The sequence below is a fragment of the Rhynchophorus ferrugineus genome, unplaced genomic scaffold, assembly GCF_030347505.1.
Source record: "Rhynchophorus ferrugineus isolate W39M unplaced genomic scaffold, kcgeb_rfMv2 rfM1, whole genome shotgun sequence".
NCBI classification, from domain to species: domain Eukaryota; kingdom Metazoa; phylum Arthropoda; class Insecta; order Coleoptera; family Curculionidae; genus Rhynchophorus; species Rhynchophorus ferrugineus.
Window position 1 is genome coordinate 26,256,789 of NW_027472580.1, and position 25,127 is coordinate 26,281,915.

A 25,127-nucleotide genomic window follows, 5' to 3' on the forward strand; every position below is an offset into this window, starting at 1 on the left:
AGATTTAAATTAGCCAATCAAATTACTGGAATGGCCGATATGACCCCATCTGGATGTTGGGAAAAGCAAAACTTTTCGCGAGAGACCTCTATTGATTTTTCTCTCTATTACTCTATGGATATTATTATTAATCTCCATTAAGGAACCTTTAGGCCATGCGTGTTTCGGGCATTACAACAAAGACAGATTTGACGAATAAAAGAAAACGAGTATTGTACTTGCATTAACATCAAGAACTCATTTTGTAAGATCACAACTTTCTGTTAGAACCTGGGGCCTTTAATAGAAATCATAATCTAGTCAAACCATAAGTTAAACATTGTCAGCCTCGATTATAATATTGTGATTAATGCCATATAGTGTGGTTATGCAGCACTTCAATTGCTCTGTAATTATGTAAAAATAGATCTATTGTTGAATAGACTAAATATGTGAAATTGAAATATTGCGAGGGAAATGAGAATAAGTAATGATAATTGCAATAATATGTTTTTAAGGTATCACAAAAATATTGAATTATAACAATAATATACGTCAGAGGAATTCTAAAAAGATTGATTTAATTTAAAATTGTATAATGCTGAAAATATGCATTTGCGATGCGCATTATTTTTTTATTTAATCAAATAAGCCGCTGAAAATCATTGTTGGCCGGTAGAAAGTTACGGCGAGTGAGCTCTAACCATAAAAACATGTGAGACGTGATTTCGAAAATTCAAAAGTGATGATTTCGAGATGTACGACAAATAACTTTCTGGTAGATCGAAAAAGTTTGAATCTTGAAACTGCAAGAGTTGCTGGATGGAGCCCCAATACAAATTCAAAAACAATTGGTAGAAGCTTAAATGTGGTCTAAGAAACGATTATCAACCGATTTCGAATCATATTAATTGAATGTGTGAAATGCTACTTCAAAGGTATGATCGGAAGACATTACCGCATCGAATAGTGACGGGTGATGAAAAGGGGATTTACTTTGAAAACCTCAAGCAAGTAAAATCATGGTTTTCACCTGGTGAAGACGGTCGATCCAGTCTAAAGCCAAATTATTTGGGTCGCTCTGTGTTTGGTGGGACCAGAGTGGCGTGGTGTATTACGAACTGTTGAAACTTAATGAAACAGTTAATAGTGATCACTATCGACAATAAGTGATTAATTTGAACCATGCATTGATTGAGAAACGTCCAGAATGGACACGAAGACACGGTAAAATGATTTTACAGCACGAGAACGGTCAAGGAAGCGTTGAAAGCACTTGGATGAGACATATTATCGCACCCGCCGTACACTCCAGATTTTGTCCCGTCTGACTATCAACTTTTCGCATCAATGGGACAAGCGCTTGCAAAGCAGCACCTCATCAAGTTCGAATTTATTAAAATTTCTAATACCTTGCTAAACACGTATATGTCAATATACACGTAACCGTCAATGACCGGGTACCCGGGTATCCATTTCAATCCGCAGGTAAAATATAAGAACTTCTCCTTAAATTTTTTTTATGGCCGTTATTAACTATCAAACTTGATACCCCGCCCGCTCAATATCCAGGTACCCGGGTACCCACTAGGATTAATGTATATGAACGACGGGTTTATACACACTTCAGAGACTGTTTATTAAAGTATTTAGTTAATTTGACTTTTAAATTGATAACAGACAATACAGTTTATAATATTTTTTTATTTAAGTAAGAAATACATAACTCCGTTTTATTTTATTTTATTAATATAGCTCTCTATTCTTTTACTATTTATTTATTTACATTATATTTTAAATTCACTTTGGAGACATTCATAGCATACACCAGTAATATTTTTCTTCCCAGTTGAATCGAGCTGCGTCTGAGGTGTCAATGATACAGATGATGTTCGCTGATGCGCATTCGGATTGATAGCTCGACCAAGAAGAGATTCAATCGCCACTTTCGTTGAGCAATGCCTCATAATTTGTGCATTATTCGAACGACTTTCAACGAATGGAGTACATAGCTCTCTGCCAAATTGCCGATAAAATAATCGCCGTTCATACGATTTTTTAACAATCATTTTATTATTCTCATAATACAGAATATATGATGCAAGGCAGGCAATATCGAGAATATTGTAAATAAATACTAGAGGCCACCTTTGAGTTGATCGTTTTCTACCAAGCATTTTATCCATCGTGTCTACTCCAGCTTTTGACCAGTTTTTCTGTTGGGTTTCTTCTTTGCACTATCACTAATTTTAGCTTCATGATGCATTGATTATAGCATAATTACTACCTTGTTTTCTTTGGCACATAACTACATAGCGTAATTTTTCTTGAAAGTCAAAGTGGATAATTTTTCTCGCGTTTTTGATACAGTGATTGCTGGTGGAATGTATGCTTTATTTTTCTTCAAGGTGCCAACAATTGTCAAGTTCCAAGATAGTAAAAATTTTTTCAGTGGAATAGTAGTGAAGAAATTATCCATTGTAATGTTTCTACCGCATTCCGCTATTGTTATTTCTATGAGGACTATAAACTGTGTCCCTATAGCTATTTCATATGCCACATAGCCAGTTTACACAGAAAAAATTTCAGTTTTTTATTCAGTACATTAATAACTTGCACATCTGCCACACTATAGGTGGGGTACCCGGGTACCGGGTAATTGAACGAATGGTGTTTGGTTAGTGACCGGACGGTTAATTATTTTTTCAATTAATAATGAGCATAATGACACTAATAAAGAATCACAAAAATATTTATTTATAATAATGATGTACGACAACGGGTTTCTAAAAAAATATTTATTTTAAAATTGTTTATTGTATTCAATTTCCATATTTAATGAAACACTAATCAGACGCCTTAAGAAACGTTGATGCCAATCAATGTTTCCTAACCATCATTTTGGCAGTTTGTCTACGTGCGAACTTTTTGACGCTTTTTGATATTATTTGATTTGTCTATATTAAATTTCATAGTTATAAAATAAGTTTTGTGCTACCAACAAAGTGAAAGAGAGACAAAGGAAAAATGGGACGGGTGTTTATCGGGGTAAATAATTCGAACTTACCCATAATCGACTAAAAAGGTTAAAATTTCCAAGTAAGTGTTGCCTATATTTAATAATTAAGACACAATCTATGATTAAGTTTTCACAAAAGTAATGAATGAAAGTATTACTATTATTTTTATCTAAGCATGATGGAACTTGATTCTTTTCGAAGGCTTGTATTTTAATTGGTTGGTATTATTCATAATATTGTAGGACTATATACTGACTCCATGTGAATTTGCAAAAACTAAAACCATTACAGTGTATTAAATACAGTTTTCCATATTATTTAACTGAAACAAGAATACATTTGTTACGGATTCGTATACTCAAAATTATACAATAAATAGAAGAAATAAAATGTAACCTCAAACTTGATGGATGTTGTTATTTACCTCAATATTACTTTTTGATATACACTACATATTATGAAGGTAGTTGAAATAGTAAATACTTGCATCAAAATGATCTTCACAGAAATAAATTACCGTTGTTAATAATTTGTAATAATACACATTGTTGAGGGCGACGAAATGCTTACATCATATACACTGTTTTAAAAGTTTTTTTTATACATATTTTAAAATCTCCTTTTACCAACTAGGGGTTTATCTGTACTGGACCTACTCCTATGGACTATCCGAACCCCGGTTCTCGGCATTAAGCCTACAAGTGATCAAGTTTAAAAATCATCCCAGAAGACATCCGGTCTTACCCAGCCTGGTTAGTGGCGTGACTGGGATCATTTTCCTTGTCGGATTTTACACTCTTGTCTAAGAAAATCACAAATATTAAACAATTACAACATGCCCCGGCAGGATTCGAACTCGCGGCTATCGCAACAATAGGAGGGCCGTCCTGTCGCCTTTACCACTGCGCCACGAAGCCGGCCTTAAAAGTTTTTCTTCAAATCCTTTTTTATGAAGTAATAAGTCCGAGTAAAGTAAATACGGAAAATATCGTGGAGTAGTTTTTCGCTCATGAATTATTCATAATTTCGCATTTCGTTTCATGAACGTTTTTACGATGATACAAGGCGGCCAAAAAACAATTACTTAATTAAATTGAAATATCTAAAGTGTTAGTTTGGTACACTATAAAAATAAAAGTCACTTTTGTTTGAATAAAATATTTTTCTATGGTGTAACATTAGGAATGATCAATAGTGGCAAGCATAAAGTAATATCAACACCAGCAGCACATATTCAAATAAGAAACTGCTACAGATCGGGACGGGAATCTAATCCACTTCCTCGATGGTTGGACCGTCTTGATCGCCACCGGTATTTTTGCCTCCCCTATGCAGTTTGGTCATTATGGGGGAGCATATATTCTGCAGTTCCTTCAGCCTGTATTCGTATTCGTCCTTTTCGGCCATCTGATTGTTATCTAGCCATTTGATGGAATTGTCGCACTCAATCTGGACCCTTCGCTTATCGGACTCGCTCAGTTTATTGCCGGAGTCATCAACCGCTTGTCGCAAACTGAAACAACGAGGAAATAAATTATTTTTATATATATTTTCTGTTGGTTTACTATTTGAATGTAAATATTAGAATATAAAATATATTCTATTGATTTCCGACAGTTTACAAATAAATAAATAGTAATGCTAAGATGTAAGAGCAGTATAATTAAATTTGCTAACAAAAGTAGACCTGGACCAAATAAACAAAATATAAAATTATCAACGCCACCCTAATGATCTAATGACAAGGAAAATTGAATGTATAATTATATAAGAGTATATGTAAATCAAACTGACTGATATTTCTTTCAGCTTAAAAGTAAAATAATCCATTCATTTTAGGCTAGTAAATGTACAATACGTTAACCGAAAGCTCGAGGTAGTCAATTCATTAATGGGATTTGTGGATCAAGAATAGTAGCGATCATGGTTGTTCATATTTGGAGCTTTTTTGAAGAATTTCACTGCTTTCTTATAGAGTGGCGGCTTTTTCGTTTGGTTTTAACTATATTGGCTGGGTTTTATCTAAAAGATTCTAGTTTTTTTACGGTAATGTTTATTTATATGTTTCTTGGAAATCTTGTTAATTATTCAAATATGTAATTAATTTAAATTTAGTATTTTTATAAAAATAGAAAGGCATAGAGAAATTATTTTTATTATTTCATTTTATTCAATAACTTTTTAAATAAAATGTGTCATTTCAAAAAAAATTCTATGTTTATTTCCCTCCTTATATATAGTTTATATAGTATAGAAAAAGGTAAAAGTTATAATAGTATTCAATTAGGTATTGTTGGTCATTGTATTTATTAATAATTAATTTCAGATATATTGCTGGTCGAGAAGGATGTTCCATCAAAAACTGTTTGGATATGTGGAAGGAAGTATTGGCAACCGTAACAGCTTCTGTTTGGATAAACTCAGTAAGACATATATAGGAAGTAATTGATAAATGGTGGAATCGCGAAGATGTTTTAGACCGATTAGAAATTAACAGTTTAGTGATCGAATTGGACAGTGAGTCGGAAAGTGAAAGTGACTGAAGGAAACTTTCAGGATATGTAATAATGCTGTGCAGCAATGCTGGAAATTTCTTAGACAGAGTGGTGAGAGTGGAAACAACTAAAGGTATATAACTAAAAGAATATAACTGTAGAAAATGGTATTGTAGGGCGTGAAAGATTTGTGTATACAGATATGATTCTAATTGTTCAAAATTAAGCATGAGCATTAGGTTAGAACGTATGAGGAGATAATGAATACTAACTGTTTCGTAGATAATGGTAAATGCATTAGACAGAATTCAGTAATTAATCTTATGAAGAATGTTGTGTGTACACAGAGAGTAGCAGAAGAAATAAAGTATGCAGTGATATCAAGATGAGTTGACAAGTAAATACACCATCGAAGGAAACAGCAACTAAACGTAAAAAGTTTAATATGCTCTCGAATGAAAATAAATTACGTTTCTCAGATATGTAATTGTTAATTAAGTGGATTAGGCCTCCAGGGGATACCACTACATAAAAAAACGCGCCTAGAAACTCTACCTCATGGATGGTGTGGAGAAGAGTTGAATGTAAATAAAACAAATCTAAATCAAAATTCTTGTATGTCAAAGCGAAACTGAACTAAAACTCATAATTGATGCGGCAACATTATAATGTTTCGACGTCACAAATTTCCATGACGTATTACTAAAAAAACTTTGAATAGACTAGTTTTATTTTAATTTGGGAACTTCGTACTGATATATTAATCCCGCTTTGCTTGTCTTTGTTTGTAATGCAAGTACAACAAAACTGTAGTAATAAATTAATTTGTAAAACAGATTAACAGATAAAATTACTTTACATTACACTTTTAATACATATAAGCGCCTAATATTTAAAAATTAAATTAAAACGGTTCGGAAGTAGTTGTCTTATATGTCTGTTTTGATTTTTTGTTATATAATATTATTTTATATTGCTTGTAACTTAATTTTCTTTGTGATTATATCCATATTCAATAATTTACCTGAAAACATAACTCTCCAACTTATTTCGACTGGCTACTCTTTCACGTTGCATTTCATCTTCTTCCTTGTATCTTTCGGCCTCTGATAACATCCTCTCAATCTCGCGTTGAGACAGACGTCCTTTATCATTCTTAATGGTGATGTTCCTGGATCTGCCCGTGCCGGTTTCCACAGCTGTTACATTTAGGATGCCGTTGGCGTCGAGATCGAACGTTACATCGATCTTGGGTACGCCTCTTGGAGCTGGAGGAATGCCGCTCAAATCAAAGGTCCCTGTTTTACATAAAGTCTTAATTTAACGAAATATTTTTCCAATGTCTTTTCTTACCTAGCAGATTGTTGTCCTTAGTCATAGCTCGCTCTCCCTCAAAAACTTGTATAGTAACGGCCGGTTGATTATCAGAGTAGGTGGTAAAGGTCTGAGTTTGTTTACAAGGGATTCTAGAGTTACGGTCGACGATTTTCGACATGACACCACCGGCCGTTTCGATTCCGAGCGATAGAGGGGTGACATCCACCAAGAGGACATCCTGTTGGAAAAAGAAAGAAATGAGATTAGTATAGAAAACAGTTCAATCATTAAACGATTGGAACGTGTTCTTATCATATGAAGGTTTTTCATAATTCGCAAACTGGGTAAAGCTGCTTTTGATGAAGCATGAAAACGAAAACAAAGCGTATTAATGCAGAAGAACTTCATTTGAAATATGTTGTTAAGCCAGTTTGTTATGTTAAACCACTTTAAAAAGCCATTTTAGCATTGACACAAGGTGGTAATTTAGGAAAATGAGAATGTGTATTTGTTGCAGTGTTTGTTGAAGACATTTTTACTGTGTTACAGTTGCATTGAATATTAAAACATTAAAATATCTCAAAAAATGATAAACAATATAATTTTGGATTCACCGAAAAGAAATGGGGTCCTCATGCGAAGAGAGTGACGAAACAGGAATGTTAGAATAACAATTGATGAGGTTTTGTTTGTCATAACATTTGTTCTTCATGCTAGAAACGGAATGGTTTTATTTCTGGCTCAGGGTTTTCAGGGTGACTATCAGTGAGAAATGAACCATAACATATTTCTGTTGTGGTTTGAAAATTAGCTCTTCAATAATTTGGAGAAATAATCAGTGGCATTATGGGGTTATGGATAATGCACCATACCAAAATATACTGGTGGAGAAGATCTCAATAAGTGTATCGAGAGAGGCTGCAATTAGGTAATGGCTTCGAATACAAAAATTAAGTTTTAAGAAATCGCAGGAGTGGACTATTCCAAATTGTTATTCGGTAAATATAAATTAAATATTTAATTGCGTATTATGTATTTTTTTAGAAATAGGCCTGAAAAGAAGATAAATTGTAGATCAGACGGCTGAACAATATGTCAGAGTATATTATGTCTTCCTCCCTACTCTAATGCATATCCAATCCAATCGAATTGTTATGCGGTATGGCAAATAATTATTACAATAGACATGCAGGTCGAGAAAGATATACAAGGATGAACTGCCTGGATATGTGAAAAGAAGCATTTTCTACAACAACGCCTTCGGTTTGGATTAACTCGATCATACATACTGTAGAAGAAACTGACAAATGGTGGAAGTGTGAACAAATGCTAGATAGATCAGAAACTACCAGCTTAGTTATACACTTGAATAGCGATTCCGAAAGTGACAGTGATTGAATCTAAATGTGGAATTATGATTCATTGCTGACAGTTACCCTGACAAGGTGATGAGAGTAGGGAGAACTATAAGTACATAATTACGTAACGTAATTTACGTATGTACGTAATTATTATACATTAACAGTAGGAGTATTATAGAATGTAAACAATTTATGTGCATAATTATGTGTTTAATTGTTCAGAATTATACATGAGCATTAGGTTAGAATGTACGAGGTGAGGATGAATATTAACTCTTTTGAAATATGATAAATGCACTAGGGACATTTCAGTGATTAAATATATTTTATCAAGAAAGATGTACACAGGTAGTAAATGCAAACTAAAGAGAAATACAGCAGCGCGCTTAGAGCTCTACTTCATAGATAACGTAGAAAAAAGTTTAATGTAAGGGAGAATAAACCATTCCCAAGATTTTTGAGATACAAGGAATGAAATTGCTGTCTTGCAAACTGAAAAAAGAGATTGCGAAGGTGTTTTTATGGGTGATTTGCTGTTTCAATGATAACAAAGTAGTATAGCTTTACATCAAATTAACATTGAAGATGAAAATAGAGTGAATAATGTAACAATCCCCAACCTAGAATATCGTAGTAGAAATTTAGATAACAACAATAAGTTGTAAATATAAATGGCCGGAATACTCAATATTTTTGTTTATTTTTTAGAGTGATATTGCTTCCTACCGGTCTTTATTTGTTACTAAAAGATTAAAAATGGATCGGTTCTTCAAGCATTCACTAGGGCAAGTACACCAATTTTGTAGAAAAAATTCACAAAATTTATTTCAACATCTAGCAATATTTTATATAATTGGGGCCTTTTAATAATACTTAATATTAAACATATTTAACTTATTGTATTAAAAAGGAAGAAAATCTGTAACCTCTTTAATATAACAAACGAGCTCTAAATCGATTATATTGTATATATTCGTTGGTTAAATACATCCAGGATTAACAAAGTTATTATATCGGAAAATCTAAAACGTATTAGCAACATACCTTTATGTCTGGAAGTTTTGTATATTTTATGTGTCTGGCCTATTTTTATCGAAAATTCCAAATAAACCTACCTGTATTTTGGAGCTTTGATCTCCGCTTAAGATAGCGGCTTGGACAGCTGCTCCGTAAGCCACCGCTTCATCTGGATTAATGCTTAAATTTAAGCTCTTTCCATGGAAATAGTTTTGTAATAGGGACTGGATTTTAGGTATCCTTGTTGATCCACCTGAAATATATGTGTTTTAAAACTAAACTACACCAAAATAAACATGCCTGAGGTTTGTAGTAATTAACATAGTAATTAATTATTATGTTTTGTATTATTTTTAAATTGTGACGTCTAATATGATTTATTATCAGAACGTTGACACATATCGTGCTGACACCATTTCTTTAAATAATTGCTTTTCTCTTGATGTAAATGTTATTTATAGATTTAAAAATATGTTGTAAATTGTCGCTTAATTATCAACATGCTATATAGAAACAATACCTAATTAACCGCGTATTAACAATGAAGAAGTCTATTAAATAAACCAGATGAAATTTGCAAGGATATTTAGTGTTTAAAAGATTTTGGTCTATGAATTAAAGACCATTTGGTTTAATAAATATTCAATATTCAATGTAATCTCTTTGAAACCAAACTACATACAACACTATATTGTAAAAGTCATGTAGAGAGAAAACACAACACAAAACCTATGAATCAAAAGTAATCATTTTAAAAATATATTATAACATAATATGTCGGAGAACATTATCTCATAATATTGTAGCGACCTTGAGGCATGTCGAATTTTTACATTGTGGAATAACGGTCTACAAAATACCCAGAAATATAATCCCAGATGTTGAATACGGGCGGGGTGCCAGCAGCGCCAACTAGAACCCGATAACGAATAACTGGCAACCCAGAGATGCTTATCTGGGATATTATTGACGTCCAAGTCTCTTCTCCAGGTAACACCGCTGCCATCCGTTTTATCAATTTTGTATTTTCCACATGTTTATATTACTTCAATAAATAATGGCCACGTAATGTAAACAACGCTGTTTCATTTCATTTTACCTCCATTCACCGAGTCACATCATTTACCCTAAAGTGGTGACCCCGACGTGATCTTTCGCAAAATTAGATTTGGACTCGTGAACTGAGGGTACGTGTAACATGGTGTATTTTATATGGCCGTTTTATTTTTTGTTTCAACATTTTCAAAATTTTTAATTCGAGTCGTTTTCGATTTTAGCGTTATTCTTTCAACATTACATTCGTTCAAACATTTGTTCCTCATTAAATTTTATTTTGGTGCTGGAACAATGAACCTTAAATTTCATTTCATTATTTCCTAATAATTTTTTTTCTAATTTTTTTGTCCGAATTTTATTTTTTTCGCTCACAATCTTTTGAACTCTTAGAGATTCTTACATCACTGTTTAATCATCAGCGTCTCGGCTAAACATTTCTTTCGGCGCTATGTTTAAATCATAATGTCTTCTTTCTCTCGCCGTCTCCGTCATAATGGCAGACATTTAGATTTGAAAGGCTTCGGGCAGTTTCGGTCGGATACCGCCATTATTTGATTTTTCTGAATTACCGTAACGTATGTGACTACGGATTAGTCACAGAGCAGCTCCAGAAGCTAGGTACCGATTGCAGTCACCGTAGACTCGTCATGTCTTATCCGAGGTACCAGAATTGCCAACGTCTCATCGTCGAAGAAAATAAGCTACCACGTCGACGAACAATCGATCATCCCACAGCGTCGATTACGGGAGCCCTGTCCGAAAAATAGCTTGTTTTCAACGTCGTCGATGGGCCACATTCAAGTGCCAAAGCGACGATGAAGCAACGGTATCTGTAGGACTGAAGATATCAACAGCCGTACCAGATCGCAACCGTACCAACCACAACCGTTTCGATTTACCATATGTTTCAAAGCCCTTTTCATGCAACACATATTGTTTGGTAATCAGTATTTTGTATTTGATTTTTTTTCATACACTTTTGTATTTTTATTTGCTTAAAATAATTGTATGAAAAATTCTGACAGGGGAGTATTGTAACGACCTTGAGGCATGTTAAATTTTACATAGTGGAATAACGGTCTACAAAATACCCAGAAATATAATTCCAGATGTTGAACACGTGCAGGGTGCCAGCAGGGCCAACTAGAACCCGATAACGAATAGCTGGCAACCCAGAGACGTATATCTGAGATGTTATTGAAGGGCATTTCCGATCATTCAGTACTCGACTATCGTTTGGTTTAGACGTGCCACCATCGACTGCCCAAGCCTCGTCTCCAGGTAACACCGCTGCCATCCGTTTAATCTATTTTGTATTTTCCACATTTTCATATTACTTCAATAAGTAACGGTCACATAATGTAAACACCACTGTTTCATTTCGTTTTACCTCCATTCACCGACCCATATCAATCTACCCTAAAATATTATATAATTTAACTGAAGTGATCTTCTGAATATTACACATATTAGGCCTATTAATTAGCTTTAAAGGATTTTTTTAATTTGAAGCCTTATCACGCTAAATCGGTACGATATATTTTATTCAAAATATTGCCGATCGATAGCCGTTATTGTTTCTCATCTTCCAGACAATTTACCGATTCCATTTCGAAAGAATGGCATATCTATTGAGGCTATCCATGAATCGACCTATTTTTTTTCTTCTTACGAAGTGAACCACTGTTTAAGACAGGACAAATTTCATGCCTTGGAACAAAAAGTAATCCGAAGGAGCAAGACCTGAAAAATATGATGGCTGGGGTTGCACTTCTCTTTTTAACATTTTCAAGTATGTTTTCATCGGTTTCAAAAAAACACATATTGCAATGTGTTGCAATTACGTTGTTGTGTCTTTACTCGTATCCTTGCCGAGCTTAGCGCAATGCTCGACTTTAACGCATCAATTGTATTCGATTGTGACTTCATCGCGTATTTATCTTCTTTTAATCCTCGTCTTCTTTGTCTTCGGTATCAAAATTACCATATTTAACACGTAGAACCCAGTATTCACATGTGTAAATAAATAAAACATTGTTGCATAAGCCTTAAGCAACATTTAATGATCTTCAGCCACCTTTTTCTCCAAATTGAAGTAAAAAGTAAAACTTCCAGATATTTTCAACGCACTGAAAGGAACAGTTGTACACACTTCGACTAAATGAAAAATACTGAAAAGTGAAGCCTGTCCGTGACGCTTCAACATGGGGTTGGTTACAAATGTATGTAATGCGATTTAATGCTTACACAGAACACCATCTGTTGTGGACCCTTTAAAATTAATTTATAGGCCTGGTATATTAAAAATATATTACAATAATTTATATTATTTACTGGACATATAGTAAGAATTTTCAACGATATTAAATTAAATCTGATCATCCGTTCGTTTTGAAGAAATACAACATATCGAAAATAATCTGGCTAGAGAAATAAGTTTGTTAAATTTAGGCGGGCTGTATTATACTTACCAACCAGAACAACGTCATGTATCTTATTTTTATCCATATTTGCGTCTCGTAAAGCTTTTTCAACCGGCTCCAAGGTACTCTTAAACAAATCGGAATTGAGTTCCTCGAATCTAGCACGAGATATCTTGGTATAGAAATCAACACCCTCATAAAGTGCATCAATTTCTAGCGTAGCCTCTGTGCTGGAGCTCAGTGTACGTTTCGCTCTACAAATTATATGCATGTTATCGTATCAATATTATAGCTAACGACTAAAGGTACAAAATATTTGACAAAAGGCATATATATAACAGGCCAATGGAAAAGTCCCCAGACTGACACATAGATGGCGCTACTAGAATTAAATCCATATGTTTTTTAGTCAGCCGTAACCTTCAAAAGATGCGTGTATAAATTTGACAGCTCATTACTGACAGTCGGATCATTAGTTTGTGAATTAAAGCATTTGGAGTGAAGCAATATATTGCTTTTTGAAGGGAAAAAATAGAGTTGAAGCAAAAACTTGGCTTGGTGCCGAGTTTCCGGATACTACCCAAGGAAAATCAACCATCAAGGATTGGTATGCTAAGTTTAGACGTGATGAAATGAGCACCGAAGACGGTGAACGCAGTGGACGCTCAAAAGAGATTGGTACCGAAGAAAACATTTAAAAAATCCACAAAATGATTTTGAATGACCGTAAATTGATTGAAATAGTAGACACTCTAGAGATATCAATTGAACGTGTAGATTATATCATCCACGAATATTTGGGTATAAGAAAGCTCTATGACTGCCGCGCGAGCTCACTTTTGACCATAAACAACGACGTGTTGGTGATTCGGAGCAGTGTTTGAAGCTGATCAAGTATGTTAAACCCGAGTTTATGCGTCAATATATGACAACGGATGAAACATGGCTCCATCATTTCACTCCGAAGTCCAATCCACAATCATCCGACGGTACTGCACACGATGAACCCGCTCCAAAACATGGGAAAACACCACAGTCAGCTGGCAAGGTTATGGCATCTGTATTTTGGAATGCGCATGGAATAATTTTCATTAACTACTTTGAAAACTGAAGGACTATCAACAACGACTATTACATAGCGTTATTGGACAGTTTGAAGGACGAACTCGCTGAAAACGGCCGCATTTGAAGAAAAAGGAAGTGCTGATTCACCAAGCATTGCTTCCTCATCCACAGTATTCTCCAGATCCGTCCCCCAGCGACTATTTCCTTTTCTCAGATCTCAAAAGAATGCTCGCTGGGAAAATTTTTTCTTCGAATGAAGAGGTGACAACCGAAACTGCGGTCTATTTTGAAGCAAAGGACAAATCGTACTACAAAAATGGTATCGAAAAGTTGGAGGGTCGCTGTAATCACTGTATTACCCTTGAAGAGAATTATGTTTAATAAAAACCTAATTTTGTCAAAAAAATGTGTTTTACTATGGTAGGATGGTGACTTTTCAATTGACCTGTTAAGCCTTATATTTTGTTGGAAAAGTACTTAAAAGTAAATAACTAAATAAATATTACATAAATGAGACCCAAAGTGCTCGTGAAGAAACAAGCGGAGAAGAACAAATACATCAATGGCTGGTACTTTATGATAGTTCCATTAGCTGAAATATGACTTTTATCAAAATCATTTGAGATTCGAGTAGTAGTTGCCAAGAGAATATCGTCTCTTAACTGAATTTCAACATAATTTTTAATTGTATAATTTTATTGAAAGTATATAATATTCGCTGCTGATTCTGCTATATTTGTTGATACAGATGTTGACTAAAAACCCTTCTTCACGATATATTTATGGCTTGAGAATGAACGAAGAATAGACCGAATCACCCAGTTAGAATAAGTACGGTCGTTCAGAACCGACGTATCACCAATGACTGCCCAAGAGTCTCTTCAGGTAAAACCAGGGCCGCTCCCTTTTATTTATTTGTGTATTTATATATTGTATATTTTATAACCTCAATAAATAATGGTCACATAATTTAGCCGTAACTGTTTGATTTCGGCCTATTTCCATTTACTACATAAATATATATATACATAAATATATATATATATATATATATATATATATATATATATATATATAAATATATATATATATATATATATATATAATATATATATATATATATATATATATATATATATATATATATATATATATATATATACATGAAGCGTATATATATGGTTAATTAGTTAAAAGTAGGCGTAAAAGTTAATTTTTGCAGAGTTCAATAATTAATCTATACAAACAGTGAATAATTCTGAATAAAACCAAGAAACCAAAAAAATTACCGTTCTGCTGCTGTCCTGAGGCGTCTCAAGGCCCTCGGGTTCTTAGTGAGGTCCTTTTTAAATTTCCTTCTGAACTCTTCAGCAAAGAAATTTACTAGTCTGTTATCGAAATCTTCACCGCCCAAATGGGTATCTCCAGCAGTGGACTTCACTTCGAAAAGCGATCCTAAAATTATTCAGTATACAATTATTATTATTTATTATTGACATTCTTGATTAGTTGTTATTAAAATATCATTTACATTTTATTATTATTTAGAATGAACATATAGGTAGAATAATATGAACATCGTGCAATATAATACATTTTACTGCATGTTGGCAACACTGCAGCCGTGTAAATAACGTGATGCGTATGTTCAATTTACATCTTGTGGTCTTTAAGTCTTGTGGCTTGTGTCAATATTTCAGTATTATATACGCCTTGTCCTGCGACGGAAATTAAAACAACAAAAAATTAAAACAAGGAATCGGTGAGAAGTGTGATCTCTCAGACTTGAAAGAGGAAAAATTGGTGGTGCCCTCTTAGCGGCAGCATCTGTGACGAAATAATCTGAATTGTTTAATGTTTCACTAGTAACAGTATCTACCTAAAACTGTATCCAACAGAAACTCAAAATTAACTTTGGAACTTGATTGTCAATATAAATATACTGCAGCAAAAGTCACAGCAGAAATCAACACTCACTGGAATAATACTGTTTCAACAAAAGCGGAACGGCAGGAGCTTCACAAATCATGGAAGGGTTACGATTGCGGAATTCTTTGTAATGAAAGTAAGCGCTGAGCTGTGAAATATCATAAAAATCGTGCAACGATCATAAAACCTTGACACTCAAGACATCGTTTATATTGCTTCTTATAAGCGACCGTGTTTATGTATGAGAATCCCAAGAGAATCCTATGATCCGAATTGCATACTACATGAAGTCAAGCATGGGGCACATGGGCATTATGAATTGGTCAGAAATACCATGGTATTCAGCTGGTACTCTTATTCGTTTGACTAGCCGATAAATAAAACATTCCTGTACTTTTGGTCATATAGAATAAAACTATGGAGAACCGCTAGTAAGTCTAATATAGTCTAATACACGCTCCATACTGTGTTCCAAATGAAGTGATACAACGCGATATTCCTCTAGAACTAAAACGAGTGTAATTCAACGTGTTTGTGTGAAGTAATTCAAAAGAGTGTCAATGCATCCCAATGTACTCGCTAATCAGCTAAATATGCGAAGTGACAGTGAAATGCGTAGACTAAAACGTCTAACACCATCCGATTTGAATATTGGACATATTAGCCATATAACATATTTGTTACATGCCATGTATATCTACTATAAACATAACAAATACTTGGCTAAACAAATTCGTAGAAATGACCCGAAATATGCCGTTCTACACCTAACATATAAAGGAAGTCCCATTTACTACTTTTTAGAAAATTTTGCAGGATTGACGTAAACTCTATCTAGCAAACTCGTGTATCTACTAAATAATTATTTGAAATTAGCTAGCTTGGTGGCGCAGTGGTAAATGCGATGGGACAGTCCCCCTACTGTTGCGATAGCCGCGGGTTCGAATCCTGCTGGGGCATGGTTGTAAATTTATGTTTGTGATTGTTTCAAATTTGTGATTGTCCTAGAATTGGAAAATGATCCCAGTCGCTCCAGTAACCAGGCTGGGTAAGATCAAATATCTGACAATTATTTTAGAACCATTACGCATATATAACCTTTTTAATTTAGAATAACCGACTTATATGCCCATTTTATTATGTAAAATGCACTGTAACAGTTAATTATTTTAAAACTATTTTATTAATTGTTATTAAATTTGAAAATATGAGAAATTCAAACTCAGTAATATCAACATATGCTAGGAGGAACATTTTATAAAAAACATAATATTTTTTATAGATATGGCTATTAACCATAAAGTGGGATTATTTAACTTTAACTATTGAGATAACTGTTAATCGATTTGCCAAATTATTATGTCATCACAATGATATCATTGCGCTTGGTTGAATTGAATTATATTATTAAACAAAGTTCAAGGTGATATTGGGTCAGAATTATATAGTTTGAACTGAATACTGAAAATAAATGTATGGTAAGCCAAGAACGTACTTTTAACATATTATGTATGTAATCTCATTTTTGATAAGATTCAGTTTTTTTGCAAATACAAAGGTTCAAAATTATATTTTGGAAATTACATTTTTTCATTGAATACTTATTTTTTGCAATTATCTACACTTATCATCGCCACCATATTTACAATCTGATATAATTGATGAAAAAAACATTTCTTATCTCAAATACCAAAATTAATATTTGAATTATGTTTCTGTAGAACTCTCACTCCAAACTCATACTTTTTTTTACATTAGTCGTGTGAGTTTTGAGTGTGAAAAGTGAGGCTTCGAGAAATTAGGCTTCGTTTAGTTTATTAAAAAGAGAGACATATTCGTCTTATCAATAATAGATAGTCAGAAGCACATTATTTTCCGCAAGTTAGTGAAATCAACATCTATATGAAGCCTTTGAAGTCTTGTCAAATTCATAGTCGTTGCATTTTGTATGATATCAATTGAATAGTTATTGGATCACACTCAATACAGCGACTGTAGATAATATATGATGCATTGCATTTTAACAACATTTTGTTATTGCATTCTCAAGAAAAAAAGTTTGCTCATCTATGTTCTTGGATGTAGCGCAAACCTTCGATAAAGTCTGACATAAGGAGCCATCAAGCATGTTTGAGCTCCATAATATGTTACCAGAGCAATACGTTGAACTCTTAAAGTCCCATATCTCAGCCGGAATGTTTAGAATTAAACAAAAACAAACTTATTCAAGAATGACAGAAACAAAAGTAGGTGTATCACAAGGCAGTGTTTTGGGTCCGGTATGTTACCTACTCTATACATGTGACTGACATATCACAATTAGAATATATTACTATGGCTGTATTTGCTGATGACACTGGGATACTTGATGAATCTTGATGCTTGATGCTCTCGTTGGATATGCTCAAAAAGAAAAGAGAAGAACTCGAAATGAAATACTTATTTTGGAAGGAAATCTACATTATAATACAAGTATTTCAGGATAAAGTCCTGAGAAATATTATGGATACATCCAGATACCACAGGAACAATTACTTACACCGAGACCTTCGAATTCCAACTGTCGTAGAGGAAGTTAAGAGATTCGCAACAAGACATGAGGAAAGACTTCATTCAATATGGGAGTGCTAGTACCATCCAAGTACTGCAGCTCTTGGATAATCCTGAAATAGGACACGGACTTAAGAGAACGAAACCATGTAATCTTGTGCAGTGAAGTATATTAAATGGTAAAAACACTGATTTTCTACTTGCTTGTGCTACTAACTTTTATTTTATTTTATTGGAGTCTAAGCAAGTGTCAACGGCGTTGATATCCCTTTAAATATGACAATGATTTTATATTGACATTTTTGGGCTAAGAACCTCTGTGGTCATACGCAGAACCAGTCCGCAAAACCTAGGTTTAGGAACACACATAGGACAAACGAACAACACTTTTAGGTATTTTGTTTAATTTTTTCAAGAATGGTGTACACAGGTAGCAGAAAATGAAATTAAAAAAATCGGTGATATCAAAATGACTAGACAAGGAAACACATCATCGACGGAAACAAAAACTAAACGTAAAAAGGTCTCTCTAATGAAAGTAAAATACATTCACCTCATGAAAGGTGTGGAAAAGAGTTCAATGTAAATGTAATGAATCAACTCTAAGCTATAAATAATTATGGCTGTATAATTAACTGTAATATTAAAATAAATTGTATTTGATAACTTTTTTGTTTCATTAATTTATTTAGACTAGAATTTTGTTATATGTGAAAGCCAAAATAAACTAAAACCCAGAGGTGATGCGGCAACATTGCGCCGTTTTGTCGTCATAAATTGAGATGACGTAGGTTTGCTACTTTGGATAAACTATATGGACGATGACGTCCGATTCGTCTGATGCGTACAGGCGCATACGTGTTACCTTAATACATATATTTGGTAAGTTACGAAAATAGAATACAATGATCGATAATGGAGTTTATTACGGTTAGTAACTCATATTTTACCTTCGTCGATGGTAAGGATGGAGACGTCAAAGGTTCCGCCCCCCAAGTCAAATATGAGGACGTTCTTTTCGCCGCGTAGGTTTTTGTCCAGACCGTATGCCAGGGCCGCGGCAGTGGGCTCGTTAATGATCCTCAAGACATTTATTCCTGGAACAAAATTCGATGCAAATTTAGAACCTGATGACCCGGTGACATTTCGATTCGTATGATGACGAATATCGATCAGCTGAGTTAAAGAAAAAGTAGAAACCATCAATTTTGTGTTTTTTTTTCATTGTTTCAATTTCATGGAATCGACGACGTTAAACATTTTCAATGGCACGCAAAGTTACGGATCGATTCTTATATTCGGCTTGTACCAAGCTGTTGGAAATTATCAGGTTTTATCGATTTGGAAATTCGGTCATTAGTAATGTTTGTATCAAGTATATTTTGTATATTATTATGTGTTATATCAATTAATATACGATATTTTAAATACATATACCGTATTCATTAATATTATATATTGAATTTGTTTTAACTGCTGCATTAAAAATTAAAATAATTTGATAGTACATAGAGGAAAAAAAACCTGAATAGAAAATCCTGAGAAGAAAATCTTACATTAGAGCCAGAACGTTTCGAGTCAATCCTATTCTATTCTAGTCTATTCTACAATAAAAAAAGTAAAAGCAGGTATATCACAAGGAAGTGTATTGGGGTCAATTACTCTACACATGTGATATACCGCAAACAAAAAATATCAGAATTTGCTGATGATACTGTAACATGTCAATTGAAAAGTCCCCGGCCTACCATAGTAAAGCAAATTCTTTGGGTTAAACTAGTTTTTTTATTCAACATAATTCCCTTCAAGGGTGATACACTGATTACAGCGACCCTCTAACTTTTCGATGCCATTATTGTAGTACTATTTGTCCTTTGCTTCAAAATAGGCCTCAGTTTCGGCGATCGCCTCTTCATTCGACGAAAATTTCTTTCCAGCGAGCATATTTTTGAGATCTGAGAACAGGAAATAGTCGATGAGGACCAGATCTGGAGAATACGGTGGATGAGAAAGCAATTCGAAGCCCAATTCATGGATTTTTGCCATCGTTTTCACTGACTTGTGACAGGATGCATTGTCTTGGTGAAGCAGCACATTCTTTTTCTTCAAATGCGGCCGCTATTCGGCGATTTCGTCTTTCAAACGGTCCAATAACGCTATGTAATAGTCACTGTTGATGATCCTTCCCTTTTCAAGGTAGTCAATGAAAATTATTCAATGCACATCCCGCTATATTATTCCAGGCGACTGTTGCGTTTTCCCACGCTTTGGAACGGGTTCGTCGTGTGCAGTCCACTCGGATGACTGTCGATTGGACTTCGGAGTGAAATGATGGAGCCATGTTTCATCCATTGTCGTATATCGATGCAAAAACTTGGGTTTATTACGCTTGATCATCTTCAAACCCTGCTCTAAATCATCAACTCATCGTTGTTTTTGGTCAAAATTGAGCTCGCCCGGCACCCACTTTACACAGAGCTTCTTCATACCCAAATATTCGTGAATGATATGATGTACGCGTTCAGTTGATATCTTTAGAGTGTCATTTCACCACGTCTAAACTTAACATACCAATCGTTAATGGTTGATTTTCCTGTGGCAGTGTCCGGAAATTCGGCATCAAGCAAAGTTTTTTCTTCAACTGTATTTTTTCCTTTCAATATTTAATCAACACGCGAAATTCCTTTTTATCCATTTTTTTCAGAGTAAAAAAGTTGCTTCTCTCAAAATGCTATAATTCACGAATTAATGATCCGACATCTGTCAAATTTATACACGCATCTTTTGAGGGTTAGAGCTAATTAAAAAAATACGGTTTTCCCTCTGAAGGAATTGATGCAAAACTTCGCTAGAAAGAACATGTTAAAGAGAAAAGAAAAGTAATGGAGTTCGAATATTGGAAAACGTATTGGTTAATTGGAAACAAATTACCATTACATAATAAATTGCTATTATACAAGCAAGTATTGAAACCTATATGGACATACCGAATTTAATTATGGAGATGTTAATTTTTGCAGAACAAAGTCATAAGAAGTATTGTAGGTGCACCCAGATTCTATAGGATTGATTACTTATACCGATACTTTTAGATGCCAGCTATCACTCAGGAAATCAAGATGATCGCAAGGAGACATGAGGAGAGACTCCATTCTCATGTTAATATCGCAGTATTACAACTCTTAGATAACACCAGAAGTGAACACAGACTCAAAAAATCAAAACATTTTGACCTTGTGCAATGAGGTGAATTTACTAGGAAAACAGCACTGTAAATTTATATATTAATACATTAATGAAAGTAAATCTGTACATGTGCAGTTCGTCTATAAACAGACTGTACAAGCACCAATAACATTAAATAATACCATCATTCCATATAGCAATAACGCTAAATATCTCTTAATGAATCTTGATGCAAAACTTCGCTGGAAGAAACATATAAAGAAGAAAAGAAAAGAACTGGAATTGAAATATAGGAAAATGTACTGGCTAATTGGAAGAAAAGCATAATTATCAGTACATAATAAATTGCTATTATATAAGCAAATACTGAAACCTATATGGACATGCGGAGTTCAATTATGGAGATCCTCTGCAAAGAGTAACATAAATAAAATACAAATTTTTCAGAACAAAGTCGTGAGAGGTATTGTGGGTGCACCCAAATACTATAGGGCTGATTACCGACATTGAGACCTTCAGATACTCACAGTCAGTCAAGAAATCAAGAGAATTGCCATCTCATGAGAAAATTGAAATATTGCAGCTTTTGGACACCACCAGAACAGACTCAATAGAATCAAACCATCTGATCTTGTGTAGTGTTGTGTAGTGAGGTGCATATATTAAAAAATACAAGAGTTACATATATAAACATTATTTCACCCTAGACTGAGATAGGGTCGATGGGTCCTCCTAGTTATATACCTAAATTTAAGTTATCATAAAGACAAATTGTAGGTTAGACGGAAACGACTAGTTATTGTAAAAATAAATTGTACGTTAATCCGCAATGATTAGTAATAAATAAATAAATAATATAGAGGCTTTAGATTTTGGGTTTGATTTCCCACATACATAATTATGAAACATCAGTTAATAATTTTCTATTTTCTTCTGCGCGCTCATATTTTCATATAAAATTGTAAATATTTCTGATATATTTAAAATATCTCATACAACGGTTTTCCAAAATAATTTTGTGGCCTTTTTATGTTACCTGGGACATCTATCGTATTACAATGTCAATGTCATACCATGTCAAAGGTATGCCATTTCAATGTCTTATAATTTTCTTGCCATCGAACATGTATGTTATTTGGTACAATATCATATTTTCTCAAGATATTTCATATAATCTCAATATGATAAAAATTTTACTTTTTGTATTTACGCTCTCATTGGAAACATATTTAATCGTTGGTGTCGATTGTCGTAAGGAAGCGTTAGAAATGTTCATCATGAATTAAAAGTCAACTATAACATTTACACAGGTAAAAATAAGTTGTATGGTCAATGATTTTTACACCCTAAGGAACGGTGATATGTTCAAAATGTGTCTTCTCAAGTTACCAAATTATGCAAAACACATGGAAAAGTGCATTGATTTTAATGGACAATATGCCTAAAAACAGACTATGGACCAGAAATATGAATACTAACATTCATACTTCAACGAAAAATGCTGCTGAATTTACCAAAAACACGTAAAAACGTCAAAAATCTAGCGATTTAGATATAATTGGTTACTGGAAGAGTTTGAAGATGAAGAATTTGAAACCTTATTTGATCAATATTCATATCAACGGCAAGATGGCAATGGTCTCGTAATTGTGGAATGTTGATAGAATGTGGATATGATTCAAAAGCAAGTACTTTGGTTGTATTTGATTAAAGGCCAGAAGGTGTTTTACGACAACTTATGCGACCAATTATGTATTTCAACGATAAAAATAATAGTTTTTGTTGCAATAAATTATTTTTGATTATTATCACTGGCATCATTTACAGAATGATGTCAGTGATAATAATCAAAAATTATCATTTGTAGTCTATCAATTATGATCTACTTGAACCGAATAAAATTGTCACTAATTAATATTACTGGACAGATGAGACAAAAACTGATGTTTTACTGATGACTCTGGGTGAGTAATAACTTGATGAATAAACTTGAAGATTGTTAAATTGACAATTTCGATATACAATACATAATATTAATGTATAGTTATATTGATTAAATATTTTGTTACCTGCGATAGTTCCTGCATCCTTCGTGGCCTGACGCTGACTGTCATTAAAATAAGCGGGCACAGTAATTACAGCATCAGTGACGGTCCTTCCTAAATAAGCCTCGGCGGTTTCCTTCATTTTAATTAATACCATGGAGCTGATTTCTTCAGGTGCGAATCTTTTCACTTCATCTAAAAATATAATGTATTGGTTAAGATATCGAAAAAATAAACACGAAATTATGTCAATCTGTTCTTAATGATTCAATAAGCTATTTATATCTGCTATAACCACCATTTACCAGGATGTTTGTAAATAAATTTCGCATATTATTTGATCTCTGAAATAAGTCGAAGCTATAAAGACTCGAATTGCATTTTTCTTTACTGAGAGATGCGATATATTTTAGACGCTATGTATCTGACAAAAAAGGAACTGAAAATATCATTTGTTATAAATCTCATTGAATGACATTATGATGTAAATTTTGTTAAAAGTTACTACAGAAAGACGTATATATTTAGTACGACTATGATAAAAAAAAAGTAAGATTGCAAAAAGTAAATATTGTTGTTGGCCAAATTGTGAGCAAGGAACAAAGAATATTATTTGACTGTTATGTATCATTCGCGTAAAACAATTTCATTCAAAACGCTGAAACTATTGACTCTTAGATTCATTATCACAAAAAGGCAACTCTTGAAGAGTAACAAATTCAATCCACATCATTTCGCATGTTTCATATATTCAACCTGTCTTCGAATTTAAGGGACCAATTTTGAAAAATGCGATCATAGTTTCTAAAAATGTAACCAAAGCAATATAGAACCATTTGTTAAATGTTTTTAGAATCGTAGTAGAAATGATGTAAATTGTGTGTTTTTTTCGTTGCACTATAATACGAGTATATATAAATATTACATAGTATTAGAAAGCAGGTGTGTTTTAATCATCAAATAAACAAAAATGGAAACAGACAAAAATAACATTTGGACGGACTTGAACTCGAATGATTCACAAAAAGATTGTATAAATAATGTTGCATATGTATGCTCCGAAAAACGCTTTTCATACTTTATGTCTTTACCTTTAAACATCACCTGTATTTTGGGCTTTCCGCTGTCATTGATAACCTTGAAAGGCCACAGTCTCATGTCCTGTTGTATCTTAGGATCATCGAATTTCCTTCCTATGAGCCTCTTAGCATCAAAAACTGTATTGTTCGGGTTCATAGCGACCTGATTCTTCGCAGCGTCACCAATAAGCCGCTCTGTTTCCGTGAAGGCCACATAGCTTGGAGTCGTACGGTTTCCTACATTTGTTTAACTGTTTTAATCCGGAATATAGCTTCGTCTGGGAATGATATTCACCTTGATCATTTGCTATGATTTCCACTTTGCCTTGCTGCCAAACGCCCACGCAGGAGTACGTAGTACCGAGATCAATACCTATGGCAGGTCCTCGAACCATTTTCGTTAACTAAAAAAAACTCTTCATATTTCTAAGGAAATAGTTTATAATATGATTCAAAAAACAACAATGTAATATTCTCGATAGAAATACGTAGAAAACAGTGAAATGTATGTCCACTTACCGTTAAGGATATATCAACACTAAACAACACTGAGAATTTGAATTTGACTTTGACTTGAACAGATTTCCACGGTAGCCCGATGAAAA

At 33.7% G+C, this 25,127-nt stretch overlaps 2 protein-coding genes across 4 annotated transcripts in view; both read right to left on the reverse strand.

Annotated features, from left to right (window-relative positions):
• The window catches only part of pyd (zonula occludens-like protein polychaetoid), a 118,347-nt gene that overhangs the window by 90,605 nt on the left and 2,615 nt on the right, over positions 1 to 25,127 (reverse strand). The window lies entirely within an intron of this gene.
• Positions 4,142 to 25,127, reverse strand: LOC143206561 (heat shock protein 68). Of its 2 annotated transcripts, none has more exons than XM_076419169.1 (11): positions 25,042 to 25,127; positions 24,818 to 24,926; positions 24,535 to 24,759; positions 23,468 to 23,638; positions 19,163 to 19,309; positions 15,023 to 15,188; positions 12,717 to 12,922; positions 9,288 to 9,442; positions 6,848 to 7,049; positions 6,519 to 6,792; positions 4,142 to 4,512 (listed from the first exon to the last, which is right to left on the reverse strand). In XM_076419169.1, the coding sequence occupies exons 2-11, from the start codon at positions 24,915 to 24,917 to the stop codon at positions 4,269 to 4,271; spliced, it is 1,890 nt and encodes a 629-aa protein (XP_076275284.1). In that variant the 5' UTR covers positions 24,918 to 24,926; positions 25,042 to 25,127; the 3' UTR covers positions 4,142 to 4,268. The 2 variants fall into 2 exon arrangements, with proteins under 2 accessions (XP_076275284.1, XP_076275285.1); XM_076419170.1 differs by having other exon boundaries at positions 24,818 to 24,948; positions 25,042 to 25,096.

Coding starts and splice junctions, on each gene's coding strand:
- LOC143206561 (XM_076419169.1), bottom strand. CDS start 24,917: ATGGTTCGAGGACCTGCCATAGGTATTGATCTCGGTACTACGTACTCC. Junction 24,760..24,817: donor AATCATAGCAAATGATCAAG/GTGAATATCATT, acceptor AAACAAATGTAG/GAAACCGTACGACTCCAAGC. Junction 4,513..6,518: donor TTGGAGAGTTATGTTTTCAG/GTAAATTATTGA, acceptor TCGTTGTTTCAG/TTTGCGACAAGCGGTTGATG.